A 15,975-nucleotide genomic window follows, 5' to 3' on the forward strand; every position below is an offset into this window, starting at 1 on the left:
CTAGGCGAGGCTCCGTCTCTGCAGCCCGTCAGCCGTTGAGGGCCCTCCCAGGCAGCACACAGGAGTCAGACAAATAAAACACCTGGACCGAGGGGCTGGGCCCTCGCAGGTTCAGGGCCCGGGGTCCTCGGGCTCTGACCCAGGACCCTCAGTGGGTAGAGTTACACCTCAAGGCAGGCTGACCCTGCCATTGTCCCCAGGCCCCGCAGCCCGTGGCCCCAGCCTGTGCCTCCAGGGCTACTTCTGTCCCTTGGGCTCCCACTCAGCTATTGCCCACCTGTGCCCTTGGGGGACATTTGGGCCCAGGCGAGGGGCCACTGCAGAGATGGACTGTGAGCCGTGTCCAGCAGGTTCGTGGGCCCTCAGGAGGCTGGAGCTGACAGGTGGGGAGAGAACGAGGAAAGGTGGGAGGAGGGGAAGCAAACCAGCCCTCGAGGGCCGGTGACTTGGCTGCTCTGTGAGTCCCTGCACATGGGCCTGGCCCCATCCACCTCCCAACAGGTCTGGAGCACCACCATGGACTCTCACCGCCTCCCCATTCCCTGCATCCCGCCCATGTGCACCTCTAGGGCACAGGACAAGGCCAACCCCATGTTCTCCTGAGACCAGCTGCTGCTGGCGAGAGAACTGCCCGGGTGCACGTAGCTCCACGTCTCTCGGGTCCCACCCTCACTCAGCCAGACATGGCACCCTGCGCTTGGCTGAGCCTGGGGAGGGTGTGGGCTGGGGGCAAGACCCAGGAGAGGCAGGGTCGCTGCTGGAGCAGGAGTGAGGTGGGGAAGAATCCCTCTGTCACCTGCCCCTAGCTGGGTCTGCTGTTTCCAGGGATGTTCATCGGAAGGGCTGCCCCAGCCCTCAGGGCTCTGCCACTCTGCCCACTGCTGCACCGGGGCGGCCGTGTCTCCCACCCCCATCAAGCACAAGGTGGGTATCGCTGGGCCCCAGCACCCCAGCTGGGTGTCAGGTCCTCCCTGGAACACCCAGGAGTGCCTTGGCTCAGGATCATGAGGGGCCAGGGGCTCCTCCCTCTCGCCAGGGTCAAAGCTCCCCAAGGGCGGGACCCTCCTCGCTTCTCATGTCCAGGGCCAGGCACAGGGCCCAAAGATGTGCCTCTTTCTCATATTTAGTATCCCTAAATTTGGCAGCTTAATCTATGATGTCTGATGATCATAGCTGGCATGAGTTTTCCTTTCAAATGGTCTGTGGGGTAACAGCTCATCTTCCATTAGTTGGCATCTTGGGTTTGATGATATGTGGCAATAACAGCAGGTAACATGCACAGTGTTTACTCTGTGCTAGATGGCATTCGGGCGTGTGTCCATGTGGACACAGCAGTCCTCCCAACAGCCCTAGGAGAAGGCCTCAGGGTCACCCTTCTTAGATAGGAAGAAACCAGAGCATGTGGAGTAACTGGCTTGCTCAAGGCCACGTGGGGAAAGCGCCGTCTGTGTGTGAATCCTCACGCCATAGCGGAGGGTCAGCTGAGGACAGAGATCGGACGAGGGCTGGGCAGACGGGATGGGGGTGGTGTTTGTTGACTGGCTCTGACTTTTATTTTGTTACTGACTTGCTGTGACCTGGGCCATGTGTGGTCCTTGTCCCTTGTCCCCTCTGGGACCCTGCCTCCCTTTGAGAACAGACACTGCCCTTTCTTCTGGGAATTCCACATCAATGCCACAGAGAACAGGCCAGGAGATCAGGGACAGGGGGACAGGAGGCCGCTGAGTCAGTGCCAGGATTTAAGTCAGAGACCCCTCCCGTGGGGCTGTCCTGGCTCATCGTCCCCAGGTCTCGAGGCACAGCTAAGCAAGCACGTGTTAGTGAGAGGGTGGCAGGTGATCTTAACTGCAACATAGCCTCGTGCAAATAGCAGGTCCCCGGCTTCTCCCTCAGGTGCCAGCCCTGGCGTGTGCAGCTGAGACCATGGCTCTGACTTCACCTTCTTTCTTCCTTCTCTCCCCTGCACAGGTGGAGGCCCCAGGGCTTTCTGGGAATGACATCTGACCCCTGGCTTCTTCTGCCCCCAGGGAACGGGCTCCCCCGTGCCATGCCCTCCTGGGTTTTACTCCTCTGCCCACGGCCTGGGCAGCAAGGACCAGTGCCAGCCGTGCCCCTCGGGGCGCTACTGCAGCCAGCCCGGGCTGTCTCATGCCCTGGAGGCAGGGCTCTGCGATGCAGGGTGAGGGGATCCTGGCCCTGAATTTCTCCGGGAGAGGATGGGGAGAGAGGAAGATCCCTAGCTCAGGCCAGAGCTTGCCTGGGCTCCCAAGTCCCAAACTAATACTATTCCTGGGGACTCTCCCCAGCTCCTCTGAGGAACACAGGCCAGGGTGACCATCTCCCCGGGCACGCAGGCCTCAGATGCTCCATCCTTACACACAGGGCTGAAGGGGACGCACCCTCATGGGCCTGCTCAGCACTGACTTTGCATGGTCCAAGGAGCCCTGGGTGTGCTGGGCCAGCCCTGTGGTCTCTCTTGGCCCCAGGGCAGCCCCCACTCTCTCCATGGCCATGACTAGGCCTTGGTCTTCATCCTCATTGCCCAACCCCCCTGCCATCGGGCATCTGGCATTCCTAAGAAGTGCATGTCCCCTCACTGTCCGGAGGGCTGGAGACTGGCCGTGACCACCAGAAAGCTGCAGCTGGGTCCCAAGTGAGGAAGACCTGCCCCGCCTGCTCAGGGGCCCTGAGGACAGAGGGAGTGTGGAAAATGCCGGGCCCCTCCCAGGACTGCCTTCCTGAGCCCCCACTGCTTAAGTTCCCATAGCAGGGGCCAGGAGCACGTGTTAGGCTGGGGGTGCGCAGGAACTCCTGCTACACTTGCAACCCCGTCTAGGCCCGGGGAGGGCCCCGCTTAGCTGTCAGTCCTTGGCTGTGCCCATACTGGCTGTGCCCACACTGGCTGTGCCCACACTGGCTGTACCCACACTGGCTGTACCCTCCGCACAAGCCTGACGCCCAGGACTCCGAAGGCTGGGAGGCCCTGCAGGTGTACTGGAAGGGGTCCCACCACGGTTCTCCACGTCCTCAGATACATCTGCCTAGGAGGCAGCACTGTCCCCTCACTCTCTGATGGAGCCCATGGATACAGATGTCCCCCTGGCTTCCGATGTCCCCCAGGGGCCCACAGAGAGCTGCCCTGCCAGCCTGGCACCTTCTGCCCTCTGCCTGGGGCTGACACCTGCCTGCCCTGCCCAGAGGGCACCTATTGCCACCAGGCTGCCACCGTGGAGCCCCAGGGGTCTGCACGTCACACGCACAGGCACACGCAGACGTGCGCTCCCACACGTCCACACTCATTCACACTCAGTCTCACACACGCACACACTTTCACTCACACTCTCGCACTCGTGTTTGCTCACACTCTCTCTCACACAGCCACTCACACTCACGCCCACGGCTCTGCGGCCCTGACACACGGACCTCCCCCTGAGCCCCCCACCCCTGGCATGGATTCTGGGCCAGTGACACCTTCTCGCCCTCTGGCAGTGACCTCTGCACCCTCGGGTGGCCCTGACTTCTCAGCCAGAAAGGACAGGAGGCTGTGGAGCGCAGGGGCCAGCCGTGGGGTCGGGACACTCTGGTGCTCACCCTGGTCTCGCTTGCAGGTCACTATTGCCCAGCAGGGACGTCCTCTGCTCGCCCCTGCCTGGAGGGAACCCTGAGCCAGCGGGAAGGCGCCATCTCCCCCAGGGCCTGCCAGGCCTGCCCCGCAGGGAGGTACTGCCCTGGGGAGGGCAACGGACAGCCTGAGGGTAGGTACTGACGCCCCAGCCGGTGTGCGTCCTGGGGACCGGCCCCCTGCATGGCCTCCTCACTGTGGAGACAAGGAGGCCACCAGGGCTCCTACAGGAGGGAGCCTGGTCCTGCCAGCAGCCGCAGTGAGAGATGCCACTGGGCTCAGGGCAGGCTCTCAGAGTCACACAGAACACAAAACCACGTCACTCCCTGCTCTCGGCTCTAGGGAGGCCTGCAGCCCTCAGGCTCCCTGGGGTGTCCACAATGTCCAACTGCCCCACAGCCCTGCCACAGGCCTGGGTCTGGCCCCACCACCTCGTCCTGCCGCTTCCTGCTCCTGTGTGCCTCCTCCCCAAGAGGCCTCAGCTCCTGGCTGAGAGCAGGGCTTCTGAGCCAGCTCTGGCCTCCTGCCCCCCATTGTGTTTCGTGCGAGGCCGGACTAGTTTCTTGACCTCTTGGGCCTCAGTCTCCTCCCTGTGAAATGGGCTGATCACAGCGCCCACCCTCACATTTGCGGTGCAGAGTGAGGTCATTGCCGCCAGGCGCTCAGCCTGGTAGAGTAGGTGCCCACAGCTGTTCTCTCCTGTCGTCACTCCTCACTCCTCTGGGTCCCTCCCAATACCAGATGCTAGAGCAGTGTGGAAGCCACCAGCCCTGAGCCACAGACACCATAGCTGCTCAGTAGTTCCTGTTTCCCCCACTTTTTCCTTCTTCCTGCTTTAGTTCCCACGATTCTCCATGGTGAGGGGCAGCAGCAGCAGGTGGCAGGGACCGGGTGGGGGCAAGATGTGGGCCTCCCATAGTCAGGCAGGTTCAGACGCAAGCTGGGGAGGCTTTTGTTGCTGCCCTAACATTCCGCATCTCTCCGCACCCAAGGCCCCTGCTCGGCTGGTTACTACTGCGAGGGGGGTGCTGCCAGCCCCACACCCCAGAGAAACTTCGCCTTCCCCCTCAACGGACCCTGCCCCCGAGGCCACTACTGTCCACAGGGGACTCCGTACCTGGTGCCCTGTCCCATGGGAAAGACAAGGAACAGCCCGGGTGAGAGTCTGCCCTGCACCCCTCCCCACCTCCCCTCTCCTGCGCTGCCCTTCAAGTGGCCTCTTCCACGCTGTGTTCAGAGCTTTGTCCCGCACTGGCCCTGCAGACACAAACACCATGATGAGGAGCCCCGGTTGGTCGGGTTCCCTGGTGACACCTGGCACCGAGCTGTGGATGGGAGGCCCCCAGGACAGGGCCACTGCTCCACCTGCAGGCTGTGCCCTGGACACATCCACAGGGCCCTTCCAGCTCTGTTCTAGCTCCAGGGTGCGGCAGTGAGCCCACAGTGAAGACGTGCTTGTCCCCGGGGGTGCTATTCCCGGGTGGGGACATGCAGAGCTTGTGCACTGCCACCCTCCATTTCCAGGTGGCACCTCTGAGAGGAGCTGCGGGCCCTGCCCAGCTGGCTCCTTCTGCCCCAGCCTGGGCCTCGGCTCACCCACTGGGCCCTGCACGGCCAACTCCAACTGCCCCTCGGACCCCAGGGCCGCCAGCCCCATGGCTCTCCCCTGCCCTCAGGTACCTCCCGGGAGCTTTGGGAGGGAGCTCAGTCCCTGGGGCTCTGGGAGGCTGGGGGTCCAGCTTGAGGCTGGCGCTCGACATCTGGCTATGGGTACCAGGCTGCCCTCGGTGCCTCCAGGGAGGGACCTGACACCCACATCCCTCTTTCCCAGATCTTTTCCCCAACTGCCCACCCAGCCTCCAGGCCCCCTGCCCCTCAGGCCCTGAGGCCTGAACCAGTGGGAAGGAAGGACACCATGGTGACGCTCCTAGCCCTGAGCACCCCAGCCACACCCAGCCTGGGCCTCAGAGATGCCGCTTTGTGTCCAATGCCTAGGGTCACTTCTGCCAGCCAGGGGCTGCTTGGCCTGTCCTGTGCCACCGAGGGCACTACCAGCCCTCCCTGGGCTCCGACACCTGTGTCCCGTGTCCTCCAGGCTTTTACTGCCCGCATCCCGGCACCAGAGCACCCAGGCTCTGCCCAGCACATGCCTACTGCCCGGCTGGTACGTCCAGGAGCCCTCAGCTCCCCACGCCTTCCGGACCCTCTTCCTTCTCCCCAGCACCCCACCAGTCTGCCTTTCATTCATTCATTCAAACCCCACAGACTGCCCACAGCATGCCAGGCCCTGAGCTCGCACTCTGGCTGCCAGAGCTGAAAGCCCTCCTCTCCTGACCTCCCTCACCCCTGCAGGCGCCTCCTTCCTCCAACCCCACCCTGTCTTTTCTTCTCTTCATCTGCTTGAGTTTGAGCCCAGGTGCCCTGCACACACTGTGCACGAGCCCACACCCACGCATGGACGTGTTCACACCTGCACTCGCACACAGCTTCATGTATGTACATGTGCACACACTCACACACTTATACGCTGCCCCCAGGCAGCCCAACTGACAAATATGTGTCCACAAAAGTGCACCACGTTTGTCATGTCTTAGGTAAACTTGGGAGGAACAACTCCTGCCAATCACAGGAGTCGTGTGTACGTTATCTTTGTAAGCATTTGATCCACAGGTGATGCACACATTTGATCTGCCCCATGACTATGGGGTTCAAGGTGTATGTGCCCCATTTAACTGTGTGGCCTTTTACCCTGGAATATTTAGAACATCCTAAGTTTAAAGGAAGCTGGCCTGTTGTCCCCAAAGACCCCACCTCTGCTGACAGTTCTGAAGACAGGACGGCCCTGTCTGGGGAGCGGTGCCAGCTCCCTCTTTGCTTCCCCTCACTCAACACTTGTCTTTCAGCTTCTTACCTGCGCTCCTGATCAGACACTTTTTAAAGTTTTATTTTTCAGTAGATCAGTCTGCTCATGTTAAAGCTTTTTCTCTGTCAGGAAGATCTTCTCTGATCTTCCATGCAGTGTGTGGTTGGTGTGCACCTGGTACACAACAGAGCGGCCCAGGTGCACCAAGACAACGCTGGGGCCGACAGAGCCCGGCCACCGCCTCCCAGGACCAGGACCCGGCAGTGCAGGGGCAGACGGACAGGCAGCTTTCTGATGCTGCTTTCTCTTGCAGACCTCCACACCAGCCCGGAGAGAGAAGTGGCCTGTTCTCCTATTACTCTATTCCGACCTCTGAACTGCCCTCCCTCTGCAGCGTCCTCCCCTCGTCATCCTACTTCACAATGTCTCACCATCACCTCCTCCAGGAAGCCTTCCCTGAGTAGCTCCCCAGGTAGAACCCCAGTCATCTCCCCAAGGCAGCCAACTTGTCTTCTGTTACTTTTGTGGGTTCCTTCTATCCTCAAGCATAACTCTAGTCTTAGAACAGTGACTAAGGGATCTCCTCAGAAAAGCCTAGTTCCCCTGAGGCCCTGCCCCATGTTTTAGGAATGTTCTTTGATGCTGAGAGTATCCCCAACCAGCCCTGCAGAAGTGCTGCAGTCCCTGAGTGCTGTTTGCTTGGAGATGTCTGCCTGGCTGTCACCCATGCATACGTGTTCCCCCAGCAGCATGACTGTGCCTCCTTCCACCACCCAGCATCAGCATCAGTGGGAGGGGAGCTCATCTTTTCACCACTAGTTGACCAAAGTTGTTGTTTTTCTTTTTATAACCTATTCTTTCAGACAGACTGGAAATAACAAAATTTTATCTTTTCTTTTCTGCACAGGATGATGCTTCACCAAAGTAGTTTTAAGTTCCATCCATTCAGGTTTTATGCATTTTTTATTCATTTAAAAAGGGATTGTTCAGAGGAAAGAAATTATTTTCAACAATTTCAGAACTGGGGGAGATTGGCTGTTTCACAGTAGCAGACAGTACAATCAGTATCTGCCAATGGATGTTCTCTGTAAACACGTCCTTCCCGGTTCTGGTAAACAAGTCCCTTGTGTCTTGTGTCACTCCACTCCTTTTGCCCATAAGAATCATAAGTCTCCCCACAGAGTCTGAGCCCATAACATAGTAATCAGCACAACTTAGGGCTGGGGTGCTGTAGACGTTAGCATAGGAATCGCAACTCTGTTCATCATAAGTAGTGCTGTCTCCGTCATCTTAGTCATATTGTCCTTATTTCTCTTATATTGGGGGTGGTGGTGGAGATCTCCACCCAGTTGGGGACACTCCTCTTAATCTTGGAGTGAGAAGTCCTCTTTTGCAACTCACTGGCTTTGGAGTGGAAAGGATTCTCCTAGGAGTTGGTGTCCCTCTTGGTACACGAACTCCACCAGCTGGGCTGCGACTTCTCCCTTCCTCTGGTAATTGCTGGGGTTGGTACATCTCTTGTATCCAAGGCTGGTTTCCCTCCAACCACTGGAAGATCTGCATTTTCTGAACCACCATTCAAATGTATTAATTCCTGGAGCTGAACTTACCTCACCTCATCATTATAGTCAGGGATGAGAAACTTTTTTGAGTTTTCCCAAAACATGTGTCATCCAGGCATAAGCTTCTGTAGGCACTTCAATGACAGAACATGGAGATGGAAGTACTTTGAAGTACTTTGGTTCTTTCCTTTTCCTCAAATCTTCCTCCTTCACCTCGTCTTTCATGGAACCTTTTCCAAGGATGGACATTTTTGTCAAAGTTTCTTCTTGTAAACACTTCAGAAACTTGCCATGCGGGCCCAAAAGTTTCCCCACAAAGTTGAACTTAAGGAACTGTTTTACAGGAGTTAACACTGTGTTCCAGCTTCAGGTTCTTGTTAATCACCACCTCAATGTACTTTTCTTCACCTTTGCTCTCTCCTTTTTGACACCAGCCACAGGGCGTGCTTGAAGGAGGGGTCCAGGGAGTCCCTCTGGCCATCAGCTATGGCAGGCACTTCTCTAAGCTCACTGGCTGCCCAAAGCTCAGACTGGGAGGGAGCGGGCAGCAGCGGCTCAGCAACCTCCAAGCTCCCCCACGCCGGTGGCAGAGAGACCGGCCACCTGCCATAGAAGCGGCCAAGCCTGCTGGACAGCCAGGCAGGTGCGGGTGCACAGAGGCAGGGAGGGGCTGCTCAGCCTCCATTCCCAGTGGCAGCCAAGGGCCCCGCACTGGAAGCCCCTGGCTGTGGACTCTGGGTGAGGAGGAGCAGGCACAGGTTGTGTGTTCAGTAGGGCTGCTGGGCCACAGGCCCGGTGGGTGGCGCACTGGGGGACGCTGAGGCAGCCCGGGGCGAGCCCAGCCAGCCCGCGCAAGTGCATGACACGCGGGCAGTGGGGACAGAACAGCCCCAACCGGCCACGCGTCCAGAGGAGCTTCATGGAGGGGAGGCTTTGCCTGTTGGCAGTTGTGCGCATGCGCAGTGACATCACATTCCTGATGCGCATGCGCACTTGCTTTAACGGCTGCGCTCGGCTGTGCTTGGCTGTGCTCGGTGCTGCTTGGCTCTTCCTGGCAATTTATTCCTGTCAGTCATCAGAAACCGAGATTTTCCTTGGAGGTCGTGGTCAGATCGGGTTGTCTTGATTGTACTGGGCTCCCCAGGTGGGGAATAAGCAAGGGGGTGGGGTGGGAGGTGGGGGTGAGCTGAGGTTCCTCCGAAGCCCGAAGCCGCCACCATGAGGAAGATCTTTGGCTTAGGGAGAAACAAGGTTGGGCCGCCCTCCGGCCCCTCCAGCAACCATGGCGAGATCAGGGTGGGCCCGGAAGGCGAGGCTGGTGACAGCGCCTTCCTGCAGCCATGGTACCACATCCGGGAGAAAGATCTCAGCAAAATTCACCAAGCTGCCAGCGCTGGTGACTTAGCGAAACTGGAGTGGATCCTTTCGCTGAAGAAAAAGGCCTTGGATGCCAGAGATAGAAAGAAGAGGTAATGGAGCGGCCATCCCGGGCCTGGGTGCCGTTGGCGGGTGTGGGGGAAACGTCCTTCCCAGACTGGCGGGAGCCCAGAGTCCTGTCGGCGAGGGCGCCCGGCTGTCATCCCTGCGGGCCCGCAGCACCTGGGACGTGGAAACCTTCGAGGCGTCCAGCGCCAAGGCCATCTTCATGGGCAGCAGCACAAAAACAAAACTTCGGCTGGTTCCCCGTCCACTCGTGATTCCCCTTCTAGGACACTTTCTTGCCAATTTTAGCTACTTAACTAACACAAGTATATACAGTGTTTTATTTTTAATGTACACATTTTAAAACATTGTTATATACGTTATAGAAAGGTACATAATGAGAGTAATAATTCACATAATGTATCAAATCCTGGGCCAAAACATCTTTGTATGAAATTCAATATCCATTTTATGTCAACGTACATCTATGTAACTGTGTCCTTTACTCAGGGAACTTAGAAGGAAACTTTGAAGTGGGTATCTGGTACCATAGTCTTCAACAGGAAGATTCATTTTTCTGAAAATGTGAGCTCCTTCTATATTTATCAATTTTACATAAGCCAAATAAAAGTATTAAGATTTTCAAATTTTTGAGTTACACACGGTATCTCTCTTTTACTGTGTTTTGTAATGGAGTGAAGAAGGCTTGCTCTTCTAGATTTCAAAATGTGCTATTAATTTCCAGAAATCAATCATTTATTAACAGTTGCAGAGACAGATAAATGAATGGAACAGAATAGAAAATCCAGAAACACCCAAATATAGGAAAGAATTTAGAACTTGATAATGGTGACAAATCAAACAAGAAAAAAAACCTGGTCATTTAAAATTGGGCAAAGTACATTTTTTGCAGATCTACAAGTGACCTACACACATAGGGAAAAATAGTGTCCTCGCTAAGCGAAGGATTTTAAGTTAAAAGAGGAATGAGATACTGTTAATCTAACCACAAAGTTTATAAGAATGAAGATATTAAATGGTAATATTAAAAATTGAAAATAGTTATTCTGGTGCTTATAGTTTATGTTGCTGATTTCTTTTCATATAAACAACTTGGTGGTCACTGTGAACTTAATGACACTGACACTCTGCCTACTGCACTAAGGAGGCAACTGTAACTACACATTTACAAAATATATATGCCCTTTACACATGAATTCCATTGTACTAAAATATCCTCAAGAAACAGAGATCATACAATTTGTTTTTCTCAGCACTTCTTAAAATAATAATGTATTAGGAGAAACACATAGGATGGATTTTATAAATCAATTTGCTTGTGTCCATAGGATGGAATAATATGTGACCATAGAAGGTGGCATAGATACGTATGTGTGCTGACAGGTAAAGAATATTTAGGTATATCAAGTAAGAATAAAAATTATTTTGATTATACATATACACAAACACACTGTGGTCTTGTGTTAGCTGAAAATTGTACAAAATGTGATACAATTTGATATATCTGGGCATTTGTATTATAAGTGATTTTTTTTCCTTTTTCTTATTTGTGATTTCTGCAATTAGCATGTATGCTTTAAAAGTCCTAGTAAAAATTTATTATTAATGACATAATCCCTGGGAAGAGCAGTAATATGAGTCTTGCAGAGACAAATAATTTCTTCATTTCTATTGATTTATTTTTAATTTTTTTGTGGATTGGAATCTTCTGCCAACTTTTAGCTCTTCAGAAGTAAAGGGGATCTTTTTATCTGTGTCTGAAGATTTTGTTTTGTATACATTCGTATAATGTGCATCTGTTTTGTTACATATATATTTATTACTTACATGTAAAAAGTTCAGATTAATCATATTTTAGTTGTATAATTATGAAAATGAAAAATAGGAAATATAAATGATTGTTAGTATTACAGAGTTAACACTTTATAAGAGTTTTCTTTAAAAATATTGAACTTTTCAACTCTATCCTTTCAATCCATTTATTCATCAAACATAGTGTGAATACCTACTATGTAGCAGACATATTCTACTATCTTTTAGGACACATCCATCCTTAAAAACTTCCTATTTACCTGACCAGCTTGAGCAATTGAGATATTAAAAATTGGAGTACTAGGGCTTAACTTCAGTTAAAGCTTTTCCTCACTCCTTTCAAATGAAAGAATTTCTGAAGGTTGAAAATTATAAAAGATGAGCTTTAACTGCCCTTTTAAAATTTGTAACAGTATTAAATACTAATATTAAACATTGAAAATATCTGATTCTCACACATTATATAAATGTAAATATTGAATAAAGGAGACATACCTATTCATTTGAGTCCTGGGTTTCCTTTGCTTTGAAGTTACTTGAAAATCAAAGTAAGAATTACTTGGTTTTAAAATTTTTGTTATTTCAACCTCCTTTTATCATAGCATTTTTTTTTTTTATTATTTCAGCATATTACGGGGGCACAAATGTTTAGGTTACGTATATTGCCTTTGCCCCACCTGAGTCAGAGCTTCAAGTGTGTCCATCCCCCAGGCAGTGCACACTGCACCCGTTAGGTGTGAATATACCCATATCCTCTTCCCCCCTCCCATCTTCATGACATCCAGTGAATATTACTACTATATGTGCACGTAAGTGTTGTTCAGTTAATATCAATTTGATAGTGAGTACATGTGGTGCTTATTTTTCCATTCTTGTGATACTTCCCTTAATAGAATGGGCTCCAGCTCTATCCAGGATAATACAAGAGATGCTAGATCACCATTGTTTTTGTGCCTGAGTAGAACTCCATGGTGTACATATACCACATTTTGTTAATCCACTCCTGTATTGATGGGCACTTGGGTTGTTTCCACATCTTTGCAATTGTGAATTGTGCTGCAACAAACATTCGAGTGCAGATGTCTTTTTTAATAGAATGTCTTGTTTCCCTTTGGGTAGATGCCCAGTAATGGGATTCTGAAATTTATATAAATGGCAATGATATCACTAGAACTGCCATAGACCTATTGTGGATGCCATATTTCACTTAATGTAGGGCACCATTCATTGTGTGATGCCTGTTATTTTGTTTATCAATGAGATAATTTTTAAATACTGCCCATTATAGTTGAAATAAGTCATGAATAAAAAGTACCATTCCAGTATCAGTGATGTTAAAATGTGAGAAAATGAGCATCTTAGCATCATTGAAATACAATGTTATCTCTAGTTTTGAAAAAAAAAAAAAAACCTCACAAAGTAGGTATAATTGTGTCATTTTACTTAATTAAAATGTTGACTTTGTTTAATAGTAGTAATAATTATATCATCTAGCAATCATTGAGCTATTGATTGCATTAGGAGCTGTTCAAAATACTTTATACAGATTCTCATTTAAGCATCATGGTGATGTCCTATGAGATAGCTACTATTTTTTTTGTGTGTGTGCCTATTTTATTGAAGAGGAAATTGAGGCACAGAAAAGGCCAGGTGATAGCTAGTAATTGATAGAGCTTAAAGTAGGATGCAAACCCAAGTTGAACTGACTCCAAAAACCAAGCTCTTTCTATTCAAATAGGCTGCTCCTTTATTAATGCAGTAGGAATAGGAGCTAATAAATATTGTACTTTCTTCACAAGAAAATTAAATATTTGTTTTGAAGGTGGCGGAATAACATGCTGTTTAATATTTACAGTTACCTGAACCACTGTATATTTTAAGATAGTGCACTACAATTTCCTAAAAATCCCTCTCACTTTCGTAGGACTGCTCTCCATTTGGCCTGTGCCAATGGCTATCCAAAAGTGGTTACTATCCTTGTGGACAGAAAATGCAAGCTCAATGTCCCCGACAGTAAAAAAAGGACAGCTCTGATTAAGGTATGTAGCAGCCATCTATTTCAGTATGAGATGGATTTGATTTCAATGCACACAATAAGAATAAATTTATTTCATTTAAACAGAACTAGTTGGTGGAATCTGTGGAATGTTTCTTTTGAGTTCCTAGAATTTATGATGTATTTCTTGATCTGATACTGATAGGCGGTACAATGCCAGAAAGAGGAGTGTGCCATCATCCTGTTAGAACGTGGTGCGGATCCAAATCACAGTGACGTCTATGGCAACACAGCTCTTCACTATGCTGTCTATCATGAGAACCTGTCAATCACAGAAAAACTCCTTTCACATGGCGCAAATATAGAAGCAATAAACAAGGTATAGATCAACCAACTTTGTTTTCAAAACATAGAACACTGACATATGTAACCATCAATTTTCCATATTTGGAAGCTCAAATATTCCCTGAATGAAAATAGGTTGAAATAACTTAATTGTCTAAGATTTTACTTTAAATATTTAAACATTTAAAGAAACATTAGAGGATGCAGCTTTCTTTTATACATTCATGGTTAATATTTGTGAAAACCCTGCATGTGTTAAAGGAAAACTTGTTTTTTCAAGTTTTTTTTCCAAACAAGTTTTTTTTTTTTTTTTCTAATTAGTATAAAACAACCCAGGGATGCCAAATATGCCCTGGAAGTAGGCTTAATCTTAAAACTCATATCTAAAGCATTATACAGCAAATGGAAGTCTTGCTGCTGTTGACAAGTTCCCTAAAAATGTGATTTATATCAAAGTGACTTATCTCTAATTGGCAAGTCTTAAGAGAGAAAAATGGAAAGGGAAAAAGAGAATAATCAGAAATATGCCGGCCAGTTTGGAAATCAGGTAATTTAGGGAAAATACAATGGAGATGTTTTTTGTATGTTTATTTGTTTGATTGTTCCCAGTTTATATGTTTAGACAAAGTGCTCTTCAGTTTTCAGGAAAATAATTCTCAGTTTGGGAAAGAGTGTTAGTGAGTTGTAAACTTGCCCAGAAATCGGTTTTAGGGGGACTCTGAGGAAACCAAACTGGCAGTGAATAGGTGGTGATGATGTGGGAAAGACTTCAGAAGAGGGAAGACTAAGTACTCTACTGACTTCTTATCCTACTCTTGCAGAAACAGCCACTTAGACAAGACTCTACTAGAATTTCTTGTTGGGAAGGTGGGAGATCCAGAGCTTATAAAAAGCAAAATCAAGTTGTATTTTGAGTTTCTTAGTCCCTGTTCTAACCCTGTTAGTAAAATTAAATGGAGTTTTCAGTAAATAACTCCATGTTTTACTATTTCCTGTTTTTGGCCAGATCTCCAAATGATAAAGGGACTTGGCTATGTGAGAGAGATAAGACACTGAAGTGATTGTCTCCTCCACTGACTCTCAGCTAGAGTTGCATACCACAGTGACCTGGGAAAATTTTTTAACAATCTACAAGTCTTTGCTAATCCCTGAAGACTTTGATTTAGTAAATCCAATAAGGCCTGGACATATATATTTAAACAGATTTCCTCAAAGCTGGCTGCAGTCATATATGCCTGTTGTCCCAGCTATTCAGGAGAGTTGAGGCAGGAGGATCACTTGAGCCTAGGAGTTCAAGCCCACCTGTGCAACATAATGAGATGCTCTCTCTAACCAATGAAAAAAAATTTTCTTGAGATTCTGATGCACTCCTATTTAATAATCACTGAATAAATAAATATAATATATATTCCCATATTTCAAAAACTGAAGAAATCTCCAGAAGAGTTGGAGTTTGATAGATGCTACTTCCTTCAAATCTCTCCTTTCTAATAATATCAGTCTGACTTTATCTGCCTTTCTCTAGCTCTGTGGTTGAGCAGTTCAAAAGAATATCATTGGCAATATCTATCAGTTTATAAACTAACACCTTTTTCCTTCTCTTTAACAATCCTTCACTGCCATTCAGAGAGTCTTTAGAAATTTGCTTTCAGACAGTCTTTCAATAAGTAGAAGCAGGCCCTTTCAGGATTTCACATTCTTTGTTAACATTCAGGGGATTAGTTCAACAAATGTTTACTACAAGCAGGGTTTTCTCAATTAGAATGATAGCAAATCCTGAACCTTTTATTCAGGTACAGCTGTATTAAGGACTATCTCTGTATGTCTGTTAAGTTCATAGAGCTTTGGCATAATGAGGATGGCAGTTTTAAACACTGAGAGCCTTGAAGTTCCTAAGAACATAGATACGAATTCTTTTAATAATCTAGTTTTATCAGTCCTATGAGCTAATGCTAATAAGTTAACCATTTGGTTAACAATCTAGGAAAAATGAACACAAATGGACAGTAAATGAACAGATGTTTGAAAAATTCTTGAAGTGGATATTATGAGTCTTAATAGCAACTTTTATTACACGTTAGGGCTTGGTATTTTGGTAAAATCTATGATACTAAGGAAAGGAAAGATTTCACATATACGTATGTGCTTTATGCACAACTATTTGGAAACATCTTTAGCAAATTTTAGAACACAAGTACTATAGTCAAAATGCAGCCCATAAATAGGTTTAGTTTGTCTCCATAAATTGAGTCCACATGTAAAATTTAGGAGACACGGAGGAACCTGGGTTTCAGGCTTCCCCAAAGAATCAAACCTATTGTCCCTTGAGCTC

General features: G+C 49.1%; 1 protein-coding gene and 1 pseudogene across 1 annotated transcript in view; one reads left to right on the forward strand and one right to left on the reverse strand.

The window, feature by feature from the left end:
- Nucleotides 1–7,500: 7,500 nt before the first annotated feature.
- Nucleotides 7,501–9,034, reverse strand: LOC138401141 (KH domain-containing, RNA-binding, signal transduction-associated protein 3 pseudogene; annotated as a pseudogene).
- A 101-nt stretch (nt 9,035–9,135) lies between these two features.
- Nucleotides 9,136–15,975, forward strand: part of LOC138401143 (ankyrin repeat domain-containing protein 26-like) — a 31,687-nt gene continuing 24,847 nt past the window's right edge. The window contains exons 1-3 of the mRNA XM_069496423.1: nt 9,136–9,516; nt 13,227–13,341; nt 13,504–13,677. Coding sequence (XP_069352524.1) covers nt 9,266–9,516; nt 13,227–13,341; nt 13,504–13,677 — 540 coding nt within the window. The 5' untranslated portion in view covers nt 9,136–9,265. The remainder of the gene's footprint in view (nt 9,517–13,226; nt 13,342–13,503; nt 13,678–15,975) is intronic.

The sequence above is a fragment of the Eulemur rufifrons genome, chromosome 20 (assembly GCF_041146395.1).
Source record: "Eulemur rufifrons isolate Redbay chromosome 20, OSU_ERuf_1, whole genome shotgun sequence".
In the NCBI taxonomy this organism is placed as follows: domain Eukaryota; kingdom Metazoa; phylum Chordata; class Mammalia; order Primates; family Lemuridae; genus Eulemur; species Eulemur rufifrons.